Source organism: Colletotrichum abscissum, assembly GCF_030869225.1.
Source record: "Colletotrichum abscissum strain IMI 504890 chromosome Unknown Scaffold_2.1, whole genome shotgun sequence".
Lineage (NCBI taxonomy): Eukaryota > Fungi > Ascomycota > Sordariomycetes > Glomerellales > Glomerellaceae > Colletotrichum > Colletotrichum abscissum.
Window position 1 is genome coordinate 373,322 of NW_026850098.1, and position 27,736 is coordinate 401,057.

At 49.7% G+C, this 27,736-nt stretch overlaps 10 protein-coding genes across 10 annotated transcripts; 3 read left to right on the forward strand and 7 right to left on the reverse strand.

The window, feature by feature from the left end:
- Positions 1-125: 125 nt before the first annotated feature.
- CABS01_00823 (uncharacterized protein) lies at positions 126-2,007 on the reverse strand (the record flags this gene model as incomplete). Its single annotated transcript, XM_060534204.1, has 5 exons — positions 126-483; positions 542-569; positions 624-909; positions 964-1,751; positions 1,815-2,007. The coding sequence occupies 5 exons, from the start codon at positions 2,005-2,007 to the stop codon at positions 126-128; spliced, it is 1,653 nt and encodes a 550-aa protein (XP_060401282.1).
- Positions 2,008-3,815: 1,808 nt separating this feature from the next.
- Positions 3,816-4,559, forward strand: CABS01_00824 (uncharacterized protein; the record flags this gene model as incomplete). The annotated part of the gene is made up of 1 exon (XM_060534205.1): positions 3,816-4,559. One exon carries the CDS (start codon positions 3,816-3,818, stop codon positions 4,557-4,559), a length of 744 nt encoding a protein of 247 aa, XP_060401283.1.
- A 230-nt stretch (positions 4,560-4,789) lies between these two features.
- CABS01_00825 (cytochrome P450 oxidoreductase) lies at positions 4,790-6,352 on the reverse strand (the record flags this gene model as incomplete). The annotated part of the gene is made up of 1 exon (XM_060534206.1): positions 4,790-6,352. The coding sequence occupies one exon, from the start codon at positions 6,350-6,352 to the stop codon at positions 4,790-4,792; it is 1,563 nt and encodes a 520-aa protein (XP_060401284.1).
- Positions 6,353-7,266: 914 nt separating this feature from the next.
- Positions 7,267-9,369, forward strand: CABS01_00826 (NADP/FAD dependent oxidoreductase; the record flags this gene model as incomplete). The annotated part of the gene is made up of 1 exon (XM_060534207.1): positions 7,267-9,369. The coding sequence occupies one exon, from the start codon at positions 7,267-7,269 to the stop codon at positions 9,367-9,369; it is 2,103 nt and encodes a 700-aa protein (XP_060401285.1).
- A 351-nt stretch (positions 9,370-9,720) lies between these two features.
- On the reverse strand, positions 9,721-11,472 carry CABS01_00827 (FAD binding domain-containing protein; the record flags this gene model as incomplete). Its single annotated transcript, XM_060534208.1, has 7 exons — positions 9,721-9,935; positions 9,996-10,220; positions 10,290-10,399; positions 10,453-10,531; positions 10,599-10,663; positions 10,711-10,997; positions 11,068-11,472. 7 exons carry the CDS (start codon positions 11,470-11,472, stop codon positions 9,721-9,723), a joined length of 1,386 nt encoding a protein of 461 aa, XP_060401286.1.
- Positions 11,473-14,483: 3,011 nt separating this feature from the next.
- Positions 14,484-15,600, forward strand: CABS01_00828 (uncharacterized protein; the record flags this gene model as incomplete). Its single annotated transcript, XM_060534209.1, has 3 exons — positions 14,484-14,538; positions 14,599-15,121; positions 15,183-15,600. 3 exons carry the CDS (start codon positions 14,484-14,486, stop codon positions 15,598-15,600), a joined length of 996 nt encoding a protein of 331 aa, XP_060401287.1.
- A 1,106-nt stretch (positions 15,601-16,706) lies between these two features.
- Positions 16,707-18,264, reverse strand: CABS01_00829 (uncharacterized protein; the record flags this gene model as incomplete). Its single annotated transcript, XM_060534210.1, has 2 exons — positions 16,707-17,518; positions 17,592-18,264. The coding sequence occupies 2 exons, from the start codon at positions 18,262-18,264 to the stop codon at positions 16,707-16,709; spliced, it is 1,485 nt and encodes a 494-aa protein (XP_060401288.1).
- Positions 18,265-19,750: 1,486 nt separating this feature from the next.
- Positions 19,751-20,436, reverse strand: CABS01_00830 (uncharacterized protein; the record flags this gene model as incomplete). The annotated part of the gene is made up of 3 exons (XM_060534211.1): positions 19,751-19,782; positions 19,841-20,041; positions 20,091-20,436. 3 exons carry the CDS (start codon positions 20,434-20,436, stop codon positions 19,751-19,753), a joined length of 579 nt encoding a protein of 192 aa, XP_060401289.1.
- Positions 20,437-22,420: 1,984 nt separating this feature from the next.
- On the reverse strand, positions 22,421-23,383 carry CABS01_00831 (uncharacterized protein; the record flags this gene model as incomplete). The annotated part of the gene is made up of 2 exons (XM_060534212.1): positions 22,421-22,789; positions 23,354-23,383. 2 exons carry the CDS (start codon positions 23,381-23,383, stop codon positions 22,421-22,423), a joined length of 399 nt encoding a protein of 132 aa, XP_060401290.1.
- Positions 23,384-24,071: 688 nt separating this feature from the next.
- Positions 24,072-27,289, reverse strand: CABS01_00832 (amidohydrolase; the record flags this gene model as incomplete). Its single annotated transcript, XM_060534213.1, has 6 exons — positions 24,072-24,536; positions 24,592-24,675; positions 24,737-24,882; positions 24,936-25,851; positions 25,921-26,038; positions 26,091-27,289. The coding sequence occupies 6 exons, from the start codon at positions 27,287-27,289 to the stop codon at positions 24,072-24,074; spliced, it is 2,928 nt and encodes a 975-aa protein (XP_060401291.1).
- Between the last annotated feature and the right edge of the window lie 447 nt (positions 27,290-27,736).

Below are 27,736 nucleotides of genomic sequence, written 5' to 3' on the forward strand. Positions count from 1 at the left end.
ACTTGATATGACACTACAATTACTTCAGGTTGTGATAAGCGCACTGGGTGCTCCGCGTCTTCTCATATTTCACTAGACATTTCTCATCAAATCGCTACATCATGATTCTTTCGATTGACCTCAACTCAAGCCCGGGACACAGTGACCGAGTTGTACTTGGGGTCGGTCCAGACTTCTTCTACGATGCGGCGGCGGATATCCTGCTCCTCAACCACGCTATTATCACCAAACAGCTCAGAAATCTGTTCGAGAGACTTGTGGGCAGTCTCGGGCACCAAGAAGAAGGAAAAGACACCTGCGGCAACACAGAACAATCCGAAGAACAGATAGGTGCCCCATCCAAGCTTAATGACCATCTCTGGTACACAAACGCCGATGATGAAATTAGCCAGCCAGATCATGGCAGTCGCAGCGCCAACGCCCTTGGCGCGTTTGGAGTTAGGAAAGACCTCGGCAGGCAACGTCCAGGCAAGAGGGCCGTAACTAAGATAGCACCAAGTCAGCACGTGAATATGATATCGAAACGTGGTCGTCAACTTACGAAGTCGCATAGCAAAGGACGTAGATATCTGCAGAACGTGTCAGCAATTGTTATTTACAATCAAAAACCCGGATCAACTTACAGATGAGAGCGACACCAAACCAGCCCATTGCGGGGTGCTCATCCCACGACGAGCTGAACTTGCCGACAACCCCAGCCATGATCAGGTGGGGAACAGCCATCGCAAAACCACCACCAATGGCGAGCTTTCTGCGACCAACTTGATCTAGGAGAAGGAACGTGGGGATACCGGCAACAAGCTGGCAGATGTTGACCATGCCGGAGAGAATAAGGGGCATGTCTCCCTTTTGTCCCAGAGCGGCGAAGAACGTTGGCGCGTAATACACAAACGCGTTGATCCCACTGAACTGAAATGGCTGTCAGCACTATGACATCAGGCAGCGCCCATCACGGATCATTACCTGTTGGAAAAAAGGAATACCAAGGGCGATAGTCGTGCGCTTCAGGTATCTGGGCTTGAAGAGGTCTGCCCACTGATTCAACTCTGCCGTGAAAGCGTTGGAGCTTGGGTGTTCCCGAGCGAGCATGGCCTGCTGGAAGCGAACTTCAGACAGGATTCCCTTCCACTCGGCCTGGACTCGCTCGTCTGTTGGTGGGACCCGGCGCAATTTGGTCAGAGACCCCAGACTGTCTTCATCACGACCCACCATGGCAAGCCAGCGAGGCGAGAAAGGGAAGAAGTGGATTCCAAGACCAACCATCAGGGCCGGGGCCATTTGCAGAGCAAAAGGCAGTCTGAATGCCCATTCTCCATCCATGTGTCTTGTTGCAAATGTGATCCAATACGCAATGATGGCACCGATTACGATGCTGATAGACTCGAGTACGAGGAGGGAACCGCGAAGGTTTGGGGGCGCAATTTCTGAGATGTAGAGCGGCGCACCCATTGCCAGAGTCCCGACTCCAACGCCACCAATGGTGCGGCCCGCCACAAGCGTTCCGTAGTTGTGAGCAGCGGTCTGTATAATAGCGCCCACGCAGAAGAAGAAGGTTGCAATAGTCAGAGCCCACTTGCGAGAGATCTTGTCGGCGAGATACGGGAGGAAAAGGCAGCCGATGAAGGCCCCGAACTCGAGCATGCCGGTCATGAACCCGGTGTAGAAGCCATATCTGGGGCCGCCTGGGGCAGTCTCGGGAAACCACTCGTGAAACTGTGGCATAACGAGAATGATGGAGATGACACCCTGGTCTTGTGGATGTCAGCAAGGTGTTCAGAACTGTCGCACTCTAGAAGCAAAGTCCGGGCCCTTACCGTAGCCAAACGAGAAGCCACCGAAAGAGGCAAGCAGCGCGGCACCTAGCACGTACGGCGAGCGCACAATTCCCTTGATGCCATCACTGTCGTAGTTGATAGGCGCATCGGCCTGAGCCAGGATGGTATTGTTCACATCTTCGACTTGGCTTTGAGAGCCGCTGCGAGAGGCTCGCTTTTCCAGATCGGACATGGCTGGTAATACGTCGTGGAGAGAAGATGAGGGCTAAGTACGTTTAACAAGGACAGTCAAGAGAATGAGGTAAATCACAGCTGTCTTGACCAAAGTAGCAGCTTCTAAGTTGGTGACGCGACTCGAAGACTGGCAAGAGGCTTGTCAAAGCATAAATTCATCTAAACATACTCTGATGAACTCTTTATACTTTCGACACGTCCAAGCTTTCTAGATAGGAGACCGTCGCGAACCTTGGCACGGGCCTATCCAATGATTTTGCATGTAATCAGAGTGCGGGGAGCAGCATCTCAGGAGGTTCTGGGGAAAGATGCCCGAGAGCTAACGATGTCCCCCATGGGGAAGAAGCCCTGTTACTCTTTGCATTTGGCATAGCCATTCCCGGGAGTTCGTTGATTAGGATGCCAAGAATGATGCAGCTCGTGGTTGGCCGGGTTTGCGACAACGAGCATATCCGCACATCATCGTGCAAAGGATATGTGTTGACCCGCCGAAACGGCATGGCCTTGAGTCGGGCTGACTCTGTCGAGACTAGCAACTCTGCCACCCAAATCGAGAAAGTTTTCGCCGAAAATCCGGCGACTCTTTGCCTTTTTGGGACAACTGGAGGCCGGGCCCCGACTACTCCGCTCCGCAAGTGAAATTCAAACTCCACCTCGGCACTCCGTACTAGGCCATTGCGCACAAGACTAAAGACACTGGCGTCATCTCTAACCTTTCTTGAGACGTTGGATTCAACAATGGATCCGGCAGGGAGGTAGATAGGCTTGACGTTAGTCTATCATCACGATGTGCAGCATGAGGGGGTCCTATCATGCAGCTGCACCAGTGGTAACCCATGGAATCTAAGTTCGCAAGGCTTATGACGGCACAGCTGTAGTCAAGTCACTTACCATTGTGAATCATACGGAAGACACCCTCGCATATAGCAATCTTGAATCAAGTTAGATATATGTCAGTTTCCGATAATAGTCCGTTGGACCGGGTCATCGGGATGTCCAGTCTTGCCAGCTACATCGCCGTGAATGACTGCATGTAGAAGTCAATGACAAGAGCGCCGAAAATTGCCTAAAGAAAAAAGAAATAAGAAGACAGAATTATGTCTACATCACGGTAATTAATATTCCATGAACTCTCTTCTGGATTATCGAAGATAAGCAGAAGGCGGCAGGGTGGCCCGGCATGAATCCGTCTAGAAATCACTCTCAATGGTTTCCATCTCAAACTCAAGAGATTAAGGAGATTCATGATAAATCAGAAGCCTCCAATCATCATCTAGAACGTGGAAAACTTGGTCGTAGTTTTTCGGGCAAAGTGCCGTTGTGAAGCTGGACAGGAACTGCCAATAATATCTTCTACATCTGAGACGCCTTTTATGAATAATGATATCAAGAGTTGATGGTCGAAAATTTCAGGCCTTAGATGAATGACTGCGTAGTGAAGACGCCTAAAAGTACTCGAGAAAGGGTCTGGTCTACCTCATAGAAAATGCACAAGGCGTCTATGAAAATTAAAATCTTGATCCCAAAGGTGCTTCCGTTCGAAGTACTCAGTGCCCGTAAACCTTGCAAGCAGCCACACGCTACCCATCAATGTTCAAGACTTCCAGCCTTCAGTACGGTGCAAGCTCACATGGAAAGTTTGATCCATTACTCACTCAAATTCTTAGTCTTCAGATGCACTCCCTCCCCATCTACAGCTGCACCTGTCATGCTCGCTGTTTCCATCGACTGTTATTCCCGACTTCTCTACTACCTTCTAGTTACTACAAACCCCAAGAGACATAGCCGAGTATGCCGGAATCCAATATGCCTCCAGTTTCCTCCAAGGTTACAGTTTTCTTCGACCTTGATGGCACTTTGTTCGATCATCACCACTCACTCAGCTGCGGTATTTCAGCGATACGTCAAAAGTATCCCGCCCTTGCGAGCTTCGACTTGACAAGTCTCATCACTCAGTACAACACATCGCTTCAATCAGCCTACGACGAGTATCTCCAAAAGATCATAACGTATGAGGAAACCGATTACAGGAAGATCCGGTTATTCGTTCAGGGTTTAGGCCTCGATGTCCCAGACGACGCAAAGATTGCCGAATTGCGCGACATCTATAGACCAGCTTATCGCGGCAGCCGAAGAGCGACGCCGGGAAGTATCGAGACACTTGTATGGCTGCGGAAGAAAGGTGTCTGTCTGGGTATAATTACAAATGGTCAAGCAAAGGACCAACTAGAGAAGGCGACAGCCATCGGGGTGCAGCATCTTGTAGATTACATGATCACTTCAGAAGAAGCAGGTTGCTGTAAGCCAGACAGGGGTATCTTCCGACTCGCCATCGACGCTTTCGGCTGTTGTCTCAGCGAGACCTATATGGTTGGTGACTCTGTAGGGTCCGACATTAGGGGGGCGCTTGACATCGGTATAAATCCCATCCTCTTTTCGCCAATTTCAACAGATAGCCACCTAACAGTCAGCGGGAAGACGATACCCATTATACAAAACATGTCTCAACTCGTCGAGATGATTGAGGTATCTCTAGGGATGCTTGACTGAGTTCCTTACGCCGTGAGCGCCGACTGGCGGTGAAGAGTTGGCAAAGAATCGGGGGACTTGATGCGGTACGAAATCGGAAGGCTGCATTGAGTATTTCACACTCTGAAGATCTCTTATGTCCGAAGAGATAGTGAAAAAGGAACGAGCAACTTGAATACAACCGTTTCCTATGTAAGGTAGAGAGCGTCCTATTGATACAGCTGCTACATCTTACCCAAAACAAGCTATCACTATTCCAACTTTCTCCGCCAGATCTTAACCGGTAAAGCTCCACAGATGATGTTGAAAGCCTCATGTCTCTGCAGCACAAAGTCAGGTGAGGGTAGAGCGAACTCATATCTGTGAACAAGCGAGGCCAAAACCATGATCTGTTCTAGGTACGAAATATTCCTTCCAATACAACCCCTGGCTCCAGTTGAGAATGGGATGAAATAGGGCTCCATTCGCTTCCTCTCTTCGGGGTCAAGCCATCTCTCGGGCTTGAACACCTCGGGATCTGGGAATATCTTGGGGTCCCTATGAGCGCCGTATATTGTCATCGATACACTTATGTCGCCAGGAATCCATTCGTCCAGAATACGAGCACCCTCTGGTGGTGTGCGGCGGGGAAGAGGTGCAGAGGTTGGCGGGATGATACGAAGAGCTTCGTCGATGCAAGCCCGTAGGAATGGAAGATCTTTGACTTTGTCATAAGAAGCAATGACTTCATCAGAGTCCAACACGCTGTCAACCTCTTCGCGAAGCTTCTTCATATTGTCCGGGTGCTTGATCAAAATCTCGAGGATGTGCGTCAAGGCGATAGCTGTGGTATCCGATCCAGCGTTGATGATGGCGCCGACTTCCGCCACGATTTCACCCCAATCGAGGTTGTTTGGGCTTCCAGTCTTGTCTTCCATCATACAAGTAAAGAAGTCGTCGAGCTGCTCCCCGCTCTGATATCTGCGCAACCTTTCGGCAGCGGCATGGTAATAACAATCGTCCCATGGCTCAAAGTCCTTCCACATCTTCTGCCATCGGCTGGGGATCGTCTTTGACAGCCACTCTACCCATGGCCAGAGATCGTAGTCCCACACAAAAACCGCCTGTGCGATGGCTCCTTGGTTCATAGAGTGACGATATCGGGCTTTGTAAGTTGTGCCATCGCGCTTCTCGGCTGTTACAACATCTGTTCCGGTATCTAAGAGGTCCATTTGGGTCGAGAGAGTGATGTAGTTGATCGCTTCGATTGTCCAGAGGTTGATCCAGTGGTTGAAGTCAATAGTCAGGTCCGCAGGACAGGGGATGGTGCCTTTGAGAGGGTCGGTGCATTTTCCGTCAAAGGCTTTGAAGAGTCTTTCAGCCGTGTAAGCGACCTTGTACTCCCATTTCTCAAGGTTCTTGATAGCAAAGGCTGCAGAAAGTAGCTTGCGTTTGCGGGCATGTTCGGGCTTATCCACTACATCAAAAAGGTGGCGATGCGTCCCACTTAAGACAACATAATTGTTATCTTTGACGCACTTGGTGCTGTGTCCGTAGATGTCTTTGATAGCTCTAGTATCTCCAAAAGACAGCGCGTTGGGGCCTGTCCTCAAGATAGGAAAGCCGGTGTTCTTGTGTGATTCGTACAGTTCCTTAGATCTGAACCCCTGGGCGCTGAGATAGCAGTGCCTGAGGTCCGTCAACGGTGACAGGGGCGAGTAGTTGGGGTATTTGCGAAGTCCCTTGGGGTCGTAAAAATACAAGATGATAGGTCGAATGACGAGATAGGAAATGACTGCAAAGGCAACACCTGCCAGCGCAAGAAGACCGAGCATAGTGAAAATCAGACCAACATGAAGTGTGTATGTAGAGGCTGTTACTGTGAAGTCGCTGATGAGATGTCTGGTGATTTTCTGGCCACCACGACTAATCCCCGTGGGATGTCAAGGAAGCGTCTTATATCTCACTTTCGATGACTGAGGTCAGGAATCGGTCCAAATCATCTGCAGTTGCTACACAGGCACGCGTCTGTCACAAGGCATCCAAATCGAGTCTTTAGTTCCGCGGGATACACATAGCGCTGGATTAACTGCAAAAGCAAGGAACTACAGTGAACGATACAAACGGCGACTCAGTCCGCAATGATACATCTCAGAATACGAGGCAAGGGACGCGCGAATGTTAGAGATATTCTGAAATGAGGGGTTGAGCGATTTCTCGAAGGAGAAAGATATCGCCGAAAACTCGGTGTTGCGGATTTTGGAACCATCTCGAGATATTTTTCGGCGAAACATTTCCTAATCTAATTGCACGACGATCATATGTGAATGCTGGCAGGGCCTAGTCGATGTATCACCTCGCGGCTGGCCTCCCCGCATGCGGGGTTGCACTTTCACCCCGTGGGGGAGCGAACATCATCTCAATATCTCCAGGGCTGAATGGGCGTCGGAGGCTCAAGGATGACAAGGGGTACGTATGTAAACCAGAGAGTCGGCGAAATTATCCAATTGTGTCAGGCAGTACATGTCTGAAGCCCATCGAGCTGAATTTCTTGCGATGGTCATCTTGGCGTCAGTCTTCGGGATTCGGGAACACATGCTCATACTCGGTTTTCGACAGTGGGCTACTATTTGTTGAAAATCCTCGTCATAGAAAATGCAAAAAGAGACTCTGTTCTTGGGCGCTATTCCACAACACCGGACATTTCCTCCTTCTTTTCAACCCGACTCCTCCAATTTCATTGCCCAGTATGGAGGCCTACTTTGGCATAAACAACACCCAGAATTGCCTTTTTGCTAATGCTATCAACCTCGTCTCCAAGGAAAGTAGCTTTGACGATATCTTTCTCTTACCTTTGGTTGTCTTGGGCTCCATATATGTCTTCAACAAAGGGAGCCTTCTGCCGAGGAGAGACCCATATCGCTATAAGTGGTTTGAGAAACCACAACTGCAACGAACTCAGAATCTCCTTACTGAGAAGAAGACACGCAACATCTCGGAAAAGATCGAAGAGCTCCAATCTGATATTGTTATCTTTTGGGGCTCCCAGTCCGGCACCGCAGAAGCCTTTGCTCACCGCCTTGCTCGAGATTTCCACCAAAGATTCAAGCTCAACGCTCTAGTAGCAGACCTGTCCGACTATGACCCAGAGACTATCTCTCTTATTCCGGGGTCGAAGCTTGCTGTGTTTATCATGTCGACCTACGGTGAGGGCGACCCAAGCGACAATGCTCAAGACTTTGTTAGTTGGGCTGACGCAGCCACTGGTGTCTCCCTCGCCCACCTCAAATACGCCGCATTCGGTTGCGGCAACAGCAACTATCGCTTCTACAACAAAGTCATAGATGATGTCGTCGTCGCCTTGTCTAAGTTCAACGCCACCGCGGTTCTACCCACTGGCAAGGGCGATGAAGCTACCCGGACGACAGAGGAAGACTTCATGGACTGGAAAGAGAGCCTTTTCAAGACTCTGGTTTCCAATTTCGACTACCAGGAGTATGAAGTAGCATACGAGCCCAGTGTAGGTATTGTTTCGAGCGACAGCAATGACTTGCATAAAGGCGAACCGTTCTACAAACCGCATTCGAGAAAAGCAACCACACTCCACTCTCCTATTGCTTTCCTTCCCGTCAAGGCTAAGCGAGACTTCGCGAAATACGACGAGAAAGGCCGTAGTTGCATTGATCTTGAAGTGGATCTCACTGCTCAACCCGAAATCAAATACAAGACTGGAGATCACATCGCTATCTGGCCCGTGAATCCAGATGAGGAAATCAGCCTTCTTATTCGCATTCTCGGACTCCAATCTCAGCAACTAAAAGCCATCTGCGTTGTACTCCAGTCGGCAGACAAGGAGCCAAAAGTCCCCAGTCCGACAACAGTGCAGGCTTTATTCCGGCACTATCTGGAGATATGTTCCGCAGTTCCTCGCGAGACAGTTCTATCATTGGCTCAATTCGCACCAAGTCAAAAGGTTAAGTCGGAGCTGATGACAATCGGCAATGACAGGGCGGTTTACTCCAACTTCCTCGAAGCAAACCATTTGACCTTGGCCCGACTTCTCGAGAACACTATTGCCGTCGACCCGGCAGTCACATGGGCTGGTTTACCACTCTCATTCATCATCGACTTCCTACCTGCCATGCAGCCACGTCTCTATTCTATCTCCACTTCACGCATCACATCACCCCGAAGTGTGGGTCTGACTGTGTCAGTTAAGCCGTCGCAACTACTCGGAAATCAAGATATCACAGTCCCTGGACTCACGAGCACATATTTATCTGGACTTCAACCTGGGAGCCATTCTCCGTCAGAAATAGCTTTAATGGACTCATGCCGTGTTCATGCTCAGATTCGTGGCTCAACATTCAAGCTACCGTTCCTTTCATCAGTGCCTCTGATCATGGTGGCAGCCGGTACTGGAGTTGCCCCCTTCCGCGCATTTATCCATGAGCGAGCTAGACTTGCTTCTGTAGGCAAAGATGTCGGCCGAATGATGCTGTTCTTCGGATGTCAGGACGAGAGCGACTATCTCTACCGTGACGAGTTTGCGGAGTGGATAGCTGGACCCCTCGCCAAGAAGTTGGAGGTGGTGACAGCATTTTCAAGGGCAAGCAATGAGAAGTGCTATGTTCAGAACAAAGTGGAAGCCAGAGGTGATGAAGTTAGGAGAATGCTGTTGGAAGACGATGCCGCTTTCTACATCTGCGGTGCCGCGAACATGGCGAAAGCTGTTGGCATGGCGGTCCATGGCGTCGTGAAACAGACGAATAGCTGGAAAGACTCTGAGGTCGAAAGCTGGAGACAGGATAGGAAGAAGTCAAAAAGATGGTTTGAGGATGTTTGGAGTTAAGACCGAGAAATGGTTCGCAGATAGTTTCCTCCGCTCAAGTGTGTTAGCTATCCCTTCGTCAATATTGGGATGTCAAAGCTCAGCCTGAGGGATTTTCAAGAATAGTGACTTGTCTTCTTATGCTCTCCCGTCTCGCAACTAATTTCATACACTGGCACTGTAGTATTCTGGTCTGTTGCACAATAATGACGGCTTGCAAGCTCGTCTTCTGTTACTCTGTGTCATTCTGTTGTAGTAATTTCCTGACTTTTTGTCCCCTCACGCCTTGTGGTATGCTGAGAAACCCAGCTTGTTGACCATAATGAAGGCCAATCAGGCTCTTTCTCGTGATCAATCTTAGTAGACGCTGATTCACTCAGTGTCGATGTTGATGCATGTTTCGACCTTGATGAAACCAAGTCCACTCATTTTCGACAACTCTCCGTTAACATGAGTCATGTCGAACGAATCATCCTCAAAGAAGTCGTGAGGAAGATGAGATGACGGATCATATTCTTCCATGATCTTGATAGCCTCATTGACAACGTCATACCCAAAGTTGAAAGCCAGATTTTCTTGCGGATTTTCTGCGAGATATTAGTGACAAAGTCTCTATCTCATCTTCACGGGCAACAGCAGTAACATACTCGGGATCTCATCTGCTGCGACAAATTCCAAGAGGTCCTTCTCGACGAGACTGGACTGGTCGGTTCCGACGTTGCTGAGAATTTGAATGGCACTGGCACGGTTTCGACGGATCTTCTCAAATAGGTCCAACCTCTTCTCGAGATCAGAGTTATCAGACACACCTGCAAACACGACACCCAGAGCCAAACCATCTTCAAGACCCATGGCACCGCCTTGCCCTTGATCTACGCACAGACGATATATCAGCGACTAAATCAACGAGGATAAAACCGTCCATACGGTGTAGCACTCACGAGGTAGCATTGGATGCGCCGCATCGCCGATTATGACCATCTTCCCTTTCCGCCAGGTCGGTAGCGGAGCACGGTACAACAGTGGCCATCGCTTGATCTCAGTTGCTTTGCTGATTGTGACGTTAACCATGGGTAATCGGCGCCTATCTTCGACGCGACCTACTTGATAATAGCCAGTAGGCTTGGATGAAACCCAGCGAACTTTTCAATTACTTGCGCTTTGTCGACATCGGCTTGATAATCTAACGTCACGGTATGAGTAAGCCTCATCAACTCCCAGACGGTTCCTTGAGTGGTATTTGCACAAACCTTCACTGGAAACGTCCTTCATGTCTTCATCGTAAAATATACCCACGAAGTTGTGGATGGTGTTGCTAATAGGTCAGATAGAGTCTATCTCTCGAGGGCACAATGCACCTACTTGCGGCATGGATATGACACTAGCCTCCTATTGGTCTTGTTGTCGGGGAAAAGACGGATGAGTCCATCAGCGTCCTCATTCCAAAACTTGGTCTCGGAATCTTCCTCAAGAACTTCGGCAGGAATCAAGAAACGGTAGCAGCAATTATGGAGAAGAGGCGCAACGGCAGGATTCTTGCGGCCGAGGACAGTCTCAGCCGCAATAGAGTGAATTCCATCTGCACCAACAACCAGGTCACACTCAATCTCGTCACCATCTTGGAGATGCACAGCTGGCAACTCAGGATTCTGTAAAACAGTCAGCAAAAAGAGCAACCATCGCGGTGGAAATGTTGGCAGGGATCTTCCCCGCACTCACGTATCCCACAACCCACGAGTTGGGATGGATGGTGACGGGAACGCCCGGGCCGGCAGGATCGGTCGCTATCCTCTTGAGGCTATCGTGCAGATCCACGCGGTGGGCGTACCAGAGATCGGCGTCGTAGAACTCCTCGTTGTCGGCGTGTGATAGCGTCGACGTGATCTCCATCGTGACGGGATCCTGGAAATGAACAGGCCCAGCCTTGACGAAGCCAGAAGCCTTGGGGTCGAGACCCCATCGTGTGAGAAACCGCGTCGCATTGGGAGGGACGTTGATGGCGGCGCCGACCTCGTTGTCCATGTCAGATCGCTCGTAGATGCGCACAACGTGGCCCGCACGGCGCAGCGAGATGCCGGCCGAGAGGCCCGCGACGCCTGCTCCGACAATGACTACGTCCAGCATGGTACTAGTCGCTTTTAGACGAACAGGAAAGGCACGTTTTTCGTGTTCAGTATCACTTCTCACTGTCGAATCGTTGATATCGTCTGAAAGATGTCACGTTGACGGAGGAAGAAGCCAAGAAAGAAATCCGTCGGCTTCGGCCTCAGTAGGAGAACCAACACGGGGCCAGGAAGCCGTTGCATTCGCCTGTATCTGACAGGGACCATGTAGGGTTACGACCGCCCTCACTCCGCCAAGACGACCGCGATCTGCGGCGCAACCCGCTCTTTGATGGAGACATAACCCTGTGATCGGGACTCAACGGCGGTACTACGCGAAGCTATTGGACGGTGACCGAAAGAGAGGAGTCTTCGCCATCAACCTGAGGATACTGCCGGGGTCCGTGCAAGAAGGAGCGAGACGGTTGAGAAAACAATAGTTGTCTCGATTCACATATCTTGATATGTAATCTTGTTCATTTGGGGTTTTCGAAACGCACTTGGCAATTTGGAGAAGGTGGACAATAGGTGAGGACATGCCTGAACGCAACTCCAATTTCGTGGACGTTCTAGGTTAAACTTTACATGCCTACTAGTACCGGAGTATTCCAAGTCCTACTCCCTTCCCTAAGTAAGTATGTATTTGTGCCGAAGGGGCGACATCCCGACACAGTTAGGCACAGTGACCCAAAACGAGACCGAACTTTCTATCCGCAATTCTATGGTATTGAGGAACTCACAAGCTGTGGCAACTCATTCTTGCTTCTCCGAATTTCTAGACAAACAGAGCCAAACGGAGCGCTACCACAGGCGAGCTCCAACGTCGCGGAGAAGGACAGGGCCCGTCAAATGAGTCCCACCGTGGCAACGCGTCGGAGTTCGTCCCTTGGTCCGCTATTGGACCAGACTATCGCGAATGGAGTCCACCTGCAGGTGCCCTTGTCGATTACCGTTGTGCCGAACCCATGTCGGAGAAAATTTGATTCACTGAGAGGGCCATGTGGGAGGCGGTTTCATATCCAATGAGTGAGCGGTTTTCAGTTTGATCTTTTCGGCAAAGCAATAGGCAGTTCGGGTATTATCTGACAGCGGCATTCTCGCCAGCGCCAAGACGTGTCCAATTTGAGGTTCCTTGGTTGATTGACAGGACTAGGAAACTCAAATAGCAACCAGATACTTGATAAGATAGTGTGGCCGAGATTACAGGAAACACGAAATGGAGTGCAGCATCTGAAAAGCGTTGGAAGGAATGTTGCGTGCCGGGTGGCGGCCCGCCCACTAGTTCAGCCACCTGCAAGCACAAAGTGAATTTTCTTGTGGTAGCACAATTCATATGTACTGAGTGGTTAGGGAGTATTACGTAGGCCATCCCCTCGGCTCCCATTCATCCAGAGGCCGAGCCCGAGACACATCATGGATTAAGATCCGCCTTATAACGTTGTGGCCGTGCACCCTTGCCGTCTCGGCCGGGGACTTCCGGGCAGCCAAGGGATGGCGGGCCGATCCTTGCAAACGCGAGTTGGGTGAGAACTTCATGAAGTCTGTGCAGTCTGATGATTAGAGATTGACAGGTGAAAAGGCGTGGAAAACAAGTATCAAACAACAAGGCTCTAAGACCAACTTACTACTCTTCTAATGTTTAGTGATCTGTAGCAACCTATGTTGCCTAGGACCACTGAGGGTGTTACCAAACTACTTGGGGGTCTCTCTTCCGAAAAAGAGCCGCATAAATGTGATCGTGAAAAGAAAAACAAGAAGATTGCTGACGCGTGGTATTGCATGACCGCGAAGTGAGTGTGTTAGATCACCATTGTAGCATTCCTGATGTCCGTGGTTTTCCTCGTATGCATCGCGACCACGAACCGTGGCAGTAGCAATCCAGTCTAGGGGTACTCAATATTATTTGGCATCGCTCTAGGCTTCTGACGACTCTCGTCACAGGAGCTCAACTTAGCAATCCGCTTGAACTAATCTCAGTCGACAGCGGTCTCATAATCAGCACGTAATCGCTTGGTGGGACTATTGGAATCTCCACCTACGTTGTTCTCTTCAACGAGGGCATGAGCCACATGTCCGCAAACATTGCCCAAGCAGTCTCACTGGCATGTTTTGAAGCTGATTATTTGGTATCTCTTTCCATAGCTCTCAATTCTCACAATCAGGGCGCAACCACCCCTGTTCAAGGTGCCGCTCATGAGGTTTCCTCTTCCTCTCGATGGGTACGCTTGTGCTTTCAGAAATGTATGGATCTCGGCGAGTTATTTCGTTGCTCTGGCATCCATCGGCGAGTGCACTTCAGGCTCGAGGTTAGGGCCTTAACAATTACCTACTGACTTATGATTACAAGCCTCTGCCTTCCATTTTAATCCCGAGAAAGACTTCAACAATCACGTTAATATCCCTTTGGGAAAGAAATGGATCCAGTGTCTGTGGAGGAGTACCCTGATTATGGGTGAGGGCTCACCACATGTAGGCCTGTCGATGATACATGTTGCTGCCTCCCATTCATCGACGAAGAACATCTGTTGCGCCTCAAGGTTTTCACATGCCTGCATGAGATTGCAGTGTTGTTGGACTTAAGCATGGTGAACCAACCTCTTCCTGGGTGAACTCAAAGTCATTGATGCCTCGTATAAACTCCTGAAGACTTGGAATTTTTAAAACCGTCTGAGAAGCTCTTCTTAACCCAATGACTTCATTTTCCAGGTTGAGTCCGCATCAAATGACTAAAGGCTTGTACTTAACCTTAACATGTAATAGTGCTCTTTTGGCTTACTGTAACGCCGAAAGCGGAGTAGGGCTTCGGGAGAGAACGCCGAGGGACGAGGTGCGGGGATCGCCCATCTGCAGATGTCCGGCTTACCTCAACGATTGACTCACTCTTGGCAAGTAATTCTAGAGAACTTATGTGCCGTATAATTGGAAACCATCACTGCGACCCATTGGCTATCCATCAAGTACTCAATTGTCAGAATCACATCGTGTTGACAGTCGAACTTCAGTCACCCCTAAATTATCTGGCCGACCAACAAAATGAGCGCAGCTTCAATCGTATCTTCAGCGTTACACCCCCGGCTGGGATGGATAGGTGGGTGCACCTACTTGTTCCTGTCTCTAAACTTCGTGCGCATGCTGACGAGTCGACAAGGTCTCGGGTCAATGGGTCTCGGCATGGCTACAAATTTGCAAAATCATCTCAAAACGCACTTTGCCGGAAGCCTCCAATTTCACAATCGGACAATGTCTCGAGGCGCTCCCTTAGAGAAAGCCGGAGGCGCGCCGCAACCGAACATCATTGACCTTGTCCAAAACACGGACATTGTGTTCATCTCACTCAGCGACGACAAAGCACTCGAGGCGACGTTGAACGCAATCCTAAACGACACAGCCACAGCTGATCTATCAGGTAAGATTATTGTCGACACCTCAACGGTCCACCCCCTGTCGTCTGCAAAGGCAAAAGACAGATTGGCAGCAAGGGGAGCCCAATTCATTGCTGCGCCGGTGTTTGGGGCAAGCCCAGTCGCTGCGCAGGGTAAGCTGCTCTGGATCATCGCTGGACCCGATGATGCCGTGGAGAAGATCAAGCCGTTCATCGTCGGCGTCATGGGCAGAGGCATCATCTGTCTAGGGGAAGACGTGCAGAAAGCCAGCATCATGAAGACGGCTGGGTGAGTAGAAGACGTCGAACAATGCCATCAGATATGATGCAATCGTGCTAACCTGCCGCAGAAACTTCGTGACCGCGGGAATGATGGAGCTGGTCGCAGAGGCCCAGGTCTTTGCGGAGAAGTCCGGACTCGGTAGCGATGCAATGGAGGATCTTCTCGGACAGCAGTTTGGACCCTTGGCTCAGGGCATGTCAAAACGCCTGACGACTGGTGCTTACTTACCGCCTCGTGATGAGAGGCCGTGGTCTGACTTGTCCCTGGCGATGAAGGATGTCGGGCATGGTCTGAGCTGTGCGGAGGAGGCCGGTGTACGTCTTCATATCGCTGATATTGCTGCTGGGCATCTGAAGGAAGCGAAGAAGATTTCAGATACTCAAGGGCGGGCATTCGATTCTTCTTCATTGTATGGGGTGTTGAGAACGGAGGCCGGACTCGATTTTGAGACAGACCTCGTCAAGAAGAGAGATGGCTCTTCTTGATTGAGTTCGTTATACTTTACCATGTATATATATCGGTACAAAGAAATAATTTCCACCTGATCACCAACAATGGCATTTAATTTTAGCGAGCTGTCAAGTAAAGCTGGGACCAAAATATCGAAGAAAGTCTACAAAACTCAGGCGATGTCGATTCAATCGGGTCTTCATAGCCACGCACACGGCGAGGCAGTCCGTTCGGCAAAACAGTTTTTCACTCATGAAAGTAGAAAGTTGAAAGTAGGGAGTACAAAATTTGAAAACTTGCCTCGATGGGGTTGATGCCGGTGTCGCAGGTGTTGCAGGTGCTGTTGTGGTCCTTTGCCATCCAGCAGTGGAAATATCGATCTTGATCGGGGTTCCTTACTTGACTACGGGTGCCATATTACGAATGTAGAAGGCAGTAGTCGGCGTTACAGATATATAGAGGATACAGGACTCAAGCGTTCCTCTAGCAATCGATTGAGAATATATTGCAAAATGTATTTGTGGATGAACGACTGTTCAAGGGCGTCTACAACTTGGCTGGAACGCTCTGTCACTATTTCCCATACATATAAATTTAGTCAGAATGAATCATCCGGCACCATCCATGTGTCAGCATCTGTCAAATCGACTTGACGAGGGGCTATTGGGGAAATTTGGGTTGGGTGTACAAGATGAGAGCAAGTGAGCAACTATGAATCATCCTGGCCAGGACCCCCCATCGGCTGGTCGCCCCATCAGCGTTTGTCAACTACAGTAGGTATCTGCAAATGGATGAGAACTTCAGGTCTTCCTTTGATCCCGGTGACATTAAACGAGCTATTAATATACATGGGAAACTCAAGAGATAAGTCTCCTGGACGTAGGCTCTATGTGAAGCCGTGCTCAAGTGTGCTTCATTGTGTCGCTGAGAATGCCTTTGCCGGAGTTCACCTCGAGCTACTCCCTGCACAAGTCTAACACGTACTCTTCTGGTGCATTGACTTTTGGGACCTGGAGTGGTCTGTTAAAAAAAAAAGCTTTCGGGCGTATCAACACGGTACATTGACTTGTGCATTTGAAGAAATGTAGAAAGTAGACCACAAAAAATTTAAGTTCAAGTAACCGTGATTCCAGATGCTCTATCATACGACTTGTTTCGGCATCTCCTGAATAGGCGCCACTTCACTGCCCCGATTCACCGCGGTCATGTAGATTTTGCGACCGATTAATGGTTTCTCCGCAACCAAAACAGGCGTAGGTATTGGAGGCCCGTCACCCCAGCCGCTTGACAAGCTAGAGTTACTTGAGCTGGTGGAGCTTCGCCAAGGAATGATCAAGGATTCCTGGGAGACAGTTGAGAATGTTTGCTGCTCCGTAGACGACATTGGTGACAGTGTGGGCGCATTCGATGGTCTAGAAAACCTTGACATCATCCCTCGCAAGGAAGTTGTCCTCGGTTCCTTTCTCCCGATATACGGAGGGGGAGGCCAGCTCTCTACCCGGGCCTGCGCCATTGCTGCATTTCTCTGTCTTCGTTCTATTGCGGATTGGAAGAATGCAGGGATCGCATAAGTCGCTTGCGGCTTCTCCTCTCGCGGTGCGGGTACGACATCGGTTATGACGGAGGCGCTCTGATCTAGTGATTGTTGCGTTTGTGAACTTGGACCCGTTCCTATGGCATATCTGCTAGATGTCGACGAGTCGCGGAGACCTGATGATCTGGGAGGTGGCTGACCAAGGGATCGCTGGATCGGAGGCGGAGGTGGAAGTGACACCATGGGGGGATTAGAGGTCAGCGGGGGAAGACCAGGGCCTTCGAATCTATCAGGTCTGTCCGGGCGAGGGGGAGCTGGTGGTTCTCCCATGATGGATTTCGTTTTTTCATTTCTACGGGCTTGACGGCGACTCCTCCACCTCCTGAAAAGAAAGAAGCCTGCAAACAGACCGAAAAAGGCTACAAGTCATCGGCGCATCAGTCACTGCTTTTGTTTCTGCTAGTCTTACAGATATCTCAGGTCTTAACTCACCGAGAATCAGAAAGACGATTCCAGTTGTCCTACCGGCGTTGTTCGAGCTGGTACTAGCTTGTGTAGGCGGTGGTGACGCGGTTGTTACCGGGGCACCTGCCACTGATGAACTAGTTGTCGGTGATGAACTTGATGGCAGTGGAATTACGCTGGATGATAGCGTCGATGTCTCTGCCGCAAGAGGTGTACTAGATGTCGAGGCATCTGTCACTGGAGGAATTGTGGTTGAAGATAGAACAACGTTCAACGTCGATGTTACCAGGGTTGATGGCTGCGGTGGCAGTGGTGGTAATGGGAGAGGGGAAGAAGATGGAACATTTGTTGTCGATGAAGGAGGAGCGGGCGCACTACTTGGTAGACTCGTAGTAGTTGCCGATGGTTGTGCTTGTGTCTGGGTCGCTGTCGCTGTGCTATGCTGCCCATTTCTTGTTCTCGTGCATTTTTTCTCATCGTCGTCATCATCGCAATCGTCATCCTTCTCATCTGGCTCATTCTCATTTTCGCTGTCTTGCCTCGCTTGAAGAGCTTCCTTGCTTACGGTATCATCTCTCATCCTTCTTCTAAGTAACTGTATTGTTCTCGTGAGTGGAGACCTCTTGATAGGATCCAACCTGGTCGATTTTGGGTTGAGGGAACTTGAGATCGCACGAACCTCGACTCTGAGTGAAGACATTATGACAATTAGTCACTAAGACCCAAACATACAGTTTTTTTCGGAGTGTTTCCACTGTTGACTTCTTTTGATCGATGTTTGTCGGCGTCTCCTTGATCAATCGCGCCTCTATCGGTTCGCAACGAACAAGTCACAGGCCTGCTGCACATGAAGTCGACCTAGAACAAATCAAAGTAGAGAGCATGCAATTTTGACTTGGCGAGACATCGATTACTTGGCCTCCTTAAAGCCCCTGGTGAGCATCATCTTGTCGTTTGCTTACAGCGGAAAACAACGTTGGGCCCTGGACGATTGTTTCAAAACTCAGCTCTACCGGCTTCCGGGGCGTGAGGCGGACCACGGAAAGCTTGTTTTGGAGCCAAAAATAATCTGCCGTGAGTAATCCCCGCCCAATACTACGCTCGTATTGATGGCAGCATCGGGTTGAAGAGTTGGGGTTGTTTCACTGCTAGGGACCCCGCATAGCTCCCGCGTCTTTTATTTGACGGTGACATAGCCCCTGAGGTCTCTCCAACAAGTTCCCGCGCCTGGCCTCACTATAGAATACGACATGACACGGGGACGGGTGTAACTCGGTAAGATGAGAGACAGCTGAAGCTTGATCATGAGGCTCTTAGTGATTGATAATGGATTCAGATGAAATGCCGATTGAGGTGAGGCGAAGGCCTTTGGTGCCGTGCTCCGAGAGTTTGTGCGCACCGTAAATGTGTTTTACCACTCTGTCTTATTCCTTCTGCATGCGTTCTTAAGTAACATAATATCATTGTCAATGGTAATCAGCATTGATACCGGACTCATGATCTCGTGAATCAATCTTTTAGCTTTTGTAGGCTTACACACAGCAGGAAAAGGCTGTTATCCATACACAACTTTGTCTTACCAAGAGCTTCATGACTTGTTTTGATCCTGTGTGAATTGCGGCATAGACCTTAACACATTCTCAACGAATTTGCACCCGAATGTTGAATACGACGAAATCTCGCAGGCTTCTGGAGGAGAAAACAACGGATAGAAGCATGGCACCAATACAACGGAAGGTGAACAACTCGAAGTTACATGTATGTTAAGTTGAACATGATCTGTAAAGCTTCGATCTTCAGTCGTGATATCACCTATCATAGAGTGTTGCACGCTGAAGAAAAGTATACTCTAGGTCATAGAGCCATTGTTTCAAATCTCCGTTGACGACTTACTCCGTTTCCTCTGTCTAATATCAAGCACACAGATTTGGAGGAAAGTAGATCGAATATGAATTGTTGCTAAAGTACAACTTTGCACGATCCCACCGCCTGCCTTGATACCGTAACAGACAACAGTTACTCCTTCCGATCAAAACAAAGTACTCAGCCCAGTATCGCTATAAAAGAAAGTGATATGGCAGCACTGTTCAATTTGTTTCTTCCCTAAACCTGGCCTCCAAAGGTTCAAAAAAGCGAAAGGCCTGCAAAAACCTGGTCCAAACAATGACCGACTTCGACGAAAGAGCCTAGTCATCCATATCCGTCTGACCGGGGGCATCTACGAAACTTAGCATCATTCTGTTCATACGAATAACTGTCTTGTAAAGTTCACATACCATCGTCATCATCATCCATGTTCATAACGGCTGGTGGTGGTGGTGGCGGTGGATTAGGGTTTGGTGGCGGATTGGGCGGATTGGGTGGAGGGTTTGGCGGGTTCGGCGGTGGATTAGGTGGACTGGGAGGCGGATTGGGTGGATTGGGAGGCGGGTTGGGAGGATTAGGTGGTGGTGGGGGAGTCTGTTGAGGACGGGGTACTGTCTTGATATTAGAAAATGAAGATCTAGCTTCTTCAAGGAAACTCACGATCATCCTCGTCATCATCCTCATCTCTTTGAGGAGGACGCGGTGGTGCCGGATTATTATCAGGCCGGGGCGGACCATTCGGTGGCTTTGGTGCTTTGGTACCAGTCAGCAGTGAGATCATGACCAAGTCCTGGTAGTGTTGTTGCGACTCACGATCATCATCATCATCATCCCGAACGAAGAGTCCAGCATAAGGAGACAAATCGTCCCTCTGCTTGACGTGATGGCCCTGAGCGAAGACTTCATGTGACCTGGCCGTCAGAGGTCGAGGAGGCAGAGCAATAGCTGAGCCAAAGGACTCTACAAGGAGGATCCCAATCAGGGCCTTTCTCCCAAGGTTGAGCATAATGATGAATATGTCTGCGGAAATAACTAGGTTTCTTTGCGGTGCAAGCCTGTTTGTGTAGACATCAGTGAGCCTGAGTCTGTAGCTTCGGAGAGGACGGCAATATCCATCCTCTTTATATCTGGCCAAAATTAACAATACTAGAAGGGCGCGTGTTTTCTCATGAACAGGAGCGGCTGCGTATATGCCATCATTAGCAACGTTCCAGCTCATACCCCGAAAATAGCCCGGCTTCGTCCTAACGAGGCATAAGTTGACACAGCATCGACGGAGGGGGTCACTGCATAGGGGGGGCTCTCAAAGTTCACAGAATGACGCGAGACGGCTGAGGCTTTCCAGATCGACGAAGACAATGCGAAAGATGAGTGGACGATGCTCAGCCGCCAAGTGAAAATGCCCAGCATGATGAGTTGACTAGCTCCGTCTGCGCCATTTCGCTGCGAGAGGTGCACGTCATGTCAGTCCGTCCTCGCTTGGGCTTCAGATCTCTGCCGTGGTCATTGGACGATGCAACTTTGGTGGCTAATGTGAAGCAAGGACAAGGATCAGATACGGATCTTACGGAAAAGGGGTTCCTCCCATAGGCTAGCTTGTTTCATGTCTTTCGAGAACTGTTGATGCAAGAATAGTTACCTATCGCAATTTGACTTTCATCTGAGCAAGCATTGGTTCTAGTCTGGATGATTGCGATATGCTGGCACCATCAATATCTAGAAACCATCCCTAGCCGATTTCTCTGTTCAAGTTTAGATACGACGGTAGTCGGCGTCCCAAAGTCCCGGTGCGGAAAGTATTCAAAGCATCAAACAAGTATCATTCAACGAATTTCGTTTCGATCATGATATCTGCCGAGCGATTTCAAGGGCTGTTCAGCCGGCAGATGCTGTTGTGCCTAAAAGCTGGGGTTCTCCCTGAAACGCGACCAGTTGCTTGGCGGCCTCTCATGAGCTTGGAGAACTCTAAAGAGGCCGGGTCAAATGCAGCAAGAGTTTATTCTGGTGGGTTAGTGAGAAATAGCTCTTCGGCCGCTCCCGACACGCAATATGATGAGTTTCTGTCCTCATTTCCATGCCGTTGAGGAAACCCTAACAGCTAGCTCGTCTCCTAGCTTAGATCTTATCAAGTTTGATCGTCCATTTTTCAAGCTTATTCGACTGTAGTAAACAACCTTGTTTCCCATGCAGCTGATGAATTGATGATTGCAGGCTCAAAGTACCACCCAACCAAAGTCTACGATCTATTCAGCAGTTGTCGCCCACCGACGTGACGCGTTGGGAGGCTCATCGCAGCTGCGATTCAACAGCACGGACAAAATTACGCTGAATCCTCACTATGTATTCGAATACCGTGCGTACTTCATGCGGCGCAGCTTCTTGGCTGATCGCGATCGGCCGAATTAGAGTAGAGCATGCTTAAACTTTCGAACAACGTCAATGTTTCGCTATATGAACAGACTTGCAAGCTACGAGGCTTGGCTCATTCTCAGCTGCCATTACAACATGTGGAGATTCTGCATGGGATGATGGCGAAAAGTCGGGGGCCAGGTGGTCGTTCTCGCCACGCAGAAATTCTGATTCGAGCTAGGATATGGCATCTTGGCATCTGTTCGTCTTTTAAACTTTGAACGATTTCTCCGCATCAGTATGAACTTAGTGCAAGGTCAAAGCAGCTTCCCCCATCGTTTGGTGGCAAGGAAGGTCCAATGATCTTATCTGTGCCTCGATGATGATGGCCGCATTCTCATGTTGTGACTAGCACCGTAGTCTGCGACTCCAGCTGCTGACGTCTTCTCTATTGTACAAATTTTGCCTGAACCAAAAATTGCAAAGACTCCGCCTAGCCTTGCCTTGGCCTGGTCTCCACTATCTTCGCCGCATTGTTCGAACTGATCCCACCGGAGCGATAATCACCAATGCTTGAACAGGGTGTCCAGTAGCGGCAGCCCAATTCCTGTCTCGCAGTAAATTGTGTTAACGTTATCAATCTACTGACCTGGGCCACAATTATTGACCTTCAGAGCGGCGTCAGCCAGGCCCTCAATGGGTCTATCTGCGATGTTTCTGATCACCAGGGCGAGACCAAGAGGCTGGAAGCGGTCCACGTATCCCTCTCTTGCTGCTGAAATCCTCATGTTGAGCCAGTTTGGAATCCATAGACGTCTGAGGTGTGCACATCCTCCGTTTCTCAGCTCAGTGCTTAGGTTGAGAATGTCGGAATACTTGAGGTCGTTGCTCGCGACGCTCACGATACTCTCAGGAAGGATGGACAGAAGAACGCTGCGCAGACGCACGCCGCTGGGATAGCACGTAGCGCTGTACGGGTTGAGAAGGCCAGTGCCGTAAAGCAGCAGATACTTGAGTTATTCGAAGGGAGCTAGCGATAAGATGGCAGACTCTTCGTCAAGTTCCATGCTGCATCGAAAGATGTGCATGGTATGGAGTGTCCTTCTGTGTCTTCGCAACAATACCGACATCTCCCTAGGTATGACTTCAAAGGGATAGGCCTCGGTGCCCCAAGATTCGTCTTCAAAACTGTCGTACACGTTGTTTCTTTCTATGAATGAATCTATGAGCTGCTGAGTAGTAAGAGAAGACTTTCAGGGTGCTGCTCAAGTTCAAGATACTTCTCATCTCCTTGGAGCTCAGAAAAACGTTCTGAGCGCCTAGGTACCTGAGTTTCCTTGGGTTAGATAATTCTCTGTCGACCAGTTGGCGTCGATCAAAGCAAAGCTCTTCCAATTGAGGGCTGCACAAAGGAACCATCAGCTTCTTGGCCGTACGTGGGGGTAAACATAGTGTATTCTACCTACCTACTAGGCAAGACGTGGACTTTCAATCAAACGATAGTAAGGCGCATACCTGGCACAAGAAGTACTACCCCGTTTCAACTCGGATTTTGTGGTTTGTAACCCACATACCTCCGGGTGTCTGCTGAATTTGGGCTTCATCAGTTGATGCCTGCTTACTCCCTCGTCCCTGATAAAGTAAACACGCAGACTACAACTATCATCGAGATTGCTTAAGGTATGAGAAAGCTGCTACCGCGGGACTTTGCCATAAATCGCCATCGTGACTGACTTCATTGTATGGCACCTAACTTGATGGCGTAATGAATACTCACTATGTGGGAAGTATGTGTAACTTATAGACGTCTCGTGGATGATTTGGTGCCACGTGCCCACCGGGAGTAGCTTGATAGCATATATTTCAACATCGCTATCGTGTCTCATAGCCTGAGGAACGTCTCTACAATACGCGTTCACGGTGAAAGGTGAGCGGCGGGGGCAGGTTCGGAAGCGCGAGGTCTTAGGCAGGAACGTGAGAATCTGCCATCAAGTGATTGGTACACCAGCTGGTGCCTAGGCAACCTTTCAATGAAACGATAAATATCAAGTGGTTTGAATTACTCAAAGCTACTTTTCGTTTAGGTGCAGGTGGACTTCTGCATGAGTACCGTCTCGAGTCAGGAATTGTTACATGTAAGTTCCGTTTCTTTCGACATGCAGCCTAACGTTGACACTGAGCTTTGCACATTCATTATCGGGGACGGGAATTGACCTATGCTGGCTTTTTGACTTTATGCCAAGCTTTTGCTTTCCTCGCCTAGTCAGAAACGCGTTGCCTCCAGCATCGATGTCACAAGACGGCCCCTTCGACATCTGGCCAGCAGTCTCCAATCTTTCCGTCGCTTTGCACAGCCAGGACCACGCTTCCCTCGCCATTCAGAGGGTTTCCGTCCCAGACGACAAAGTCGCCAAGGATAGTGGTCTCTTTCAGTACCTCTCCAGATCCGTTCGGAGCTCGAAAATTGCCATTCAACCCGAGTATCTCATCAAAGTTTGTCGAGACCAGCTTGATGGCTTCTTTGTCCGCCAGCCCAGCGAACTTTGCCACCCACTGCGCCTCCTGGGCCAAACCATGGATTTTGGAGTCGCCTCTGACGGCAAGGGCGACTAGAACACCAGCATCAATAAGTACTTGGGCAGGACTTGGTGAAAGAGGCGGGCCCGCAAGTGAGGATTTCTTCTCCCACCTATCGGGCGCACCCCTGTTTCCAGTCAGAATGACGGGGACCTGAGCTTCGTTGAGCTCCTTCGCGACCTAGGTGACAATTGCTTCAGCTTTTTGTTTTTCCAAAAAACAAACGATGCCTTACCAGAGGAGCTCCATGGCCGCCGAAGATGACAAACTTCACGGTGGGAAATTCTCGCTTCAGGAGAACAATCTGCGAAATATCATCCTGCGACAAGTTTACTCTTATTCAGTGTACTCTTCCAAATATTGGAGAAGAACCGACAAACCTCGTTCACTGTATATACAACGACTGGAAGAGAGCCATGCGCGGCGCGATAGTACACGCTACTTGGAGATTGGTCTTGGCCCTGTCCCTCAAGAAGGGTTTGACGCAGTCGCTCAACGCCGGAAGACACAGTCGGGGTATCATCGCCTGCACAAGGGTCAGTAAAAAATCAATTACTTTTCATAAGGAAAGTAAATCACCTTTGGCCTCTTGACCAATAGCAAAGTGAAGAGCCACTTCGTCCCGCCAAATCCCGCCTCCCAGAATCGTTGCGTTCTCACTTGTCCGCAAGCCGACACTTACACCCTGGAGAACACCGCCTCCAAAGATAGGAGCCGTGATCGCCCTTGTCACACCGCCGATTCTTGCTCTGCCGAAGCCCCTTCCACCGAAGTGGACACCATATTTGGCACTATGCAAGTGCTTCTGGGCATCGAGTGCATTCACCTTTGATCCTGGTGATCCGTCGCCTGTTGACGGCTCAGATGAAACGTCGAGAATACCAAGATTATTGCCGAAAGCAATCAGGCCAGGAGTGACGTATCCGTTGGATAGTTTAATCTCCACAGTCCCGTCATGCTGAAGGGTAGACCAACATCTGGACTCGACATCTAGACAAGTGATACGACCGTTAGAAACCACCAGGGCAAGATCTTGCCCCTGTTCGACGGCCAAGATAACCTCAGGGGGTTGATTTTCCAAAAGAAAGCTCTTAATGCCGGTGAAGAGAATATTTGCTCCCGGAGCCGTCGCTCGCTTACAAACATCTCGCTTTTCTGTCTGCAAAACATACGGGCGAGCCTCCGGCGCAACATTATCCGTTGATGAAACCTGGGCTTTCAATCGTTGAAGAGAGTCTTTGATGTCGAGAACCTCTCTGCCATCGACATACACTTGAACAGTTGTAGCACCAACAGAAAGAGGATGAGAATCCCAGACAACCAGGTCAGCATCATATCCAGGTATTACGAAGCCAATTCGATGGCCCTGATAGATGGACTGTGCAGCGACAGAGGTCACAGACTGTAGAGCTTTGTTTTCGGACAAGCCGAATGAGTGGGAAACAGCAGCTTGGTACATGAGATACTTGGCATGATTGCTTTCACCAGTGTGGTCCTACAACGAACACACGCCGAATTGTTAGTCAAAGACCATCAATGTAACACGGAAACGTTAGTTACTGACCGACTTCAAAACAACGCGGATGCCATGATCATCGAGAATCTTGGGGCCTCGAAGGTTTGCACCGTAGGCTTCATGCTTGAAGAGCGAGTTCTCGGCAAAGGTGGCAATGGTGATATTTCTGGTCAGTGTCAAGACGTCTTCCCGATCCCGCAGGGTGAGATGGTACTTACTCTTCCTGCTCCTTGAGAAACTCGGGAACCTGCCAAGCTTCAAGAGCATGATGGAAGGCCTGTGGATGAACCCCGAACTCATGGAGCACATCGAGCATCCGCTCAAAATCCTCAGGTTCATAGCAGTGAATGTTGACGTGAAACTCGCCTTTGAGGAGAGCTACCGTTGCTTCTAGTTCTAAGTCTTCCGGCCGCTCACCTACTTCGTCTACAAGTCGGGAGACTCGGCTTTGCTGCCATAAACCACCGGACTGGAGTTCTTGGGCAATTTGACACCAAGCTTCCTGCTTGGACTTGAGCTTCTGTGCCTTTTCCAAGTGCTGTCTCAAAAGCCAGACATTACCGAGCCGGGTGTGTCCATACAGGTGCTTTGGGTTCTCGCCACACGCCATCTTAAGATATCGTTGACGACTCAACTCCGGAATCCCATGCTCGAGTAGCAATTCTTCGACAACGGGTTCGCCATTTTCACCAGGAAGCGGTAGATTCTTTACCAAGTACCCTTGGCCACCAATAATGTTGCCAGACCCAGGCAAATTTAGAGAAGATGTGACACCGCCGGACGCAATGATCTTAATCGCAGGATCATATGGTTTGAAGCCGTCAATCGCACGGACGAAAGGAGTGATGGGACCAAGTCCAGGCTTCTCGTTGACGTCTGCGATCGCTGAGACCGAAGAGAAAGGGAGTTCCAAATGGTGAGAATGGATGTCAACAAGACCAGGGGTAACAAATCTCCCTTTGACATCATACAAATCCGTATTGCTGGGAAAAGTCACCTCATCCCGAGTCTCGAATACTGACTTGATAACTCCCTGTTCGAACGTAATATCGACAGTCGCCGCAAGGACCTTCTCTCCGTCGAACAGAGTTGCATTACGGAGCACAATGGCGCGCTGCTGTCCAGACTTTGAGTTCCAGCGCGGATTTGACCGATTTGGCGAGGACGACTCTCGACTCGCGCTTCGCAAACTACTCTCGCCACACTTGGTCAATCCTCTTACGAATTGCTCTGATTGGTTGTATGAGGGCTCCCGAACAGCATTGCTGTAGTGAGACAGGAATAGTAAAAAAACGACAAGTCCCGCGAGGGTCATTAGACGTCCTCGGCGTCTCCGAATGAAGAAGCGTCGAGTTGGTGGTTGCGGTTGATACGGAGGGGGGCTTGCGTCGAAAAGCTCATCGTGTTTAGCGCCCATCGTGATTTGCCTTCTGGTTCAATGATATGACGGGCCTTCCTACTCAAGAAAGACAGTTAGATAAAAGCTGATCTGATTTTGATCAGAATTCGCATTACGTGCACTCAAATTCGCTACAGCAGCCGCTTCTCCTCGAGCAGCTCGACTTGTTATCGGGTGAGTTTGTCCCGACGTCGGGGTGGGTTGGGGATAAGGCTTGACAGCTCTTTATTCCCAGAGGCGTCAACGTGGAGATAAAGCACGTCAGGCGGAGGCGGCCCACTTGGGAACTCGACTGCATGTTACGAGTAATCCTATCTTGGTCATGGAGATTGAGATTACCACTCTTTTCATGGTACATTCAAAGTATGTTGATTGGAGACACTGGCGCTCTGGAGGTAGGGCGTTGTTGCAAACTAGGTTTCCCTTTAAATTCAGGAAGTAATTTATTGCTGATAGATTCAGCCA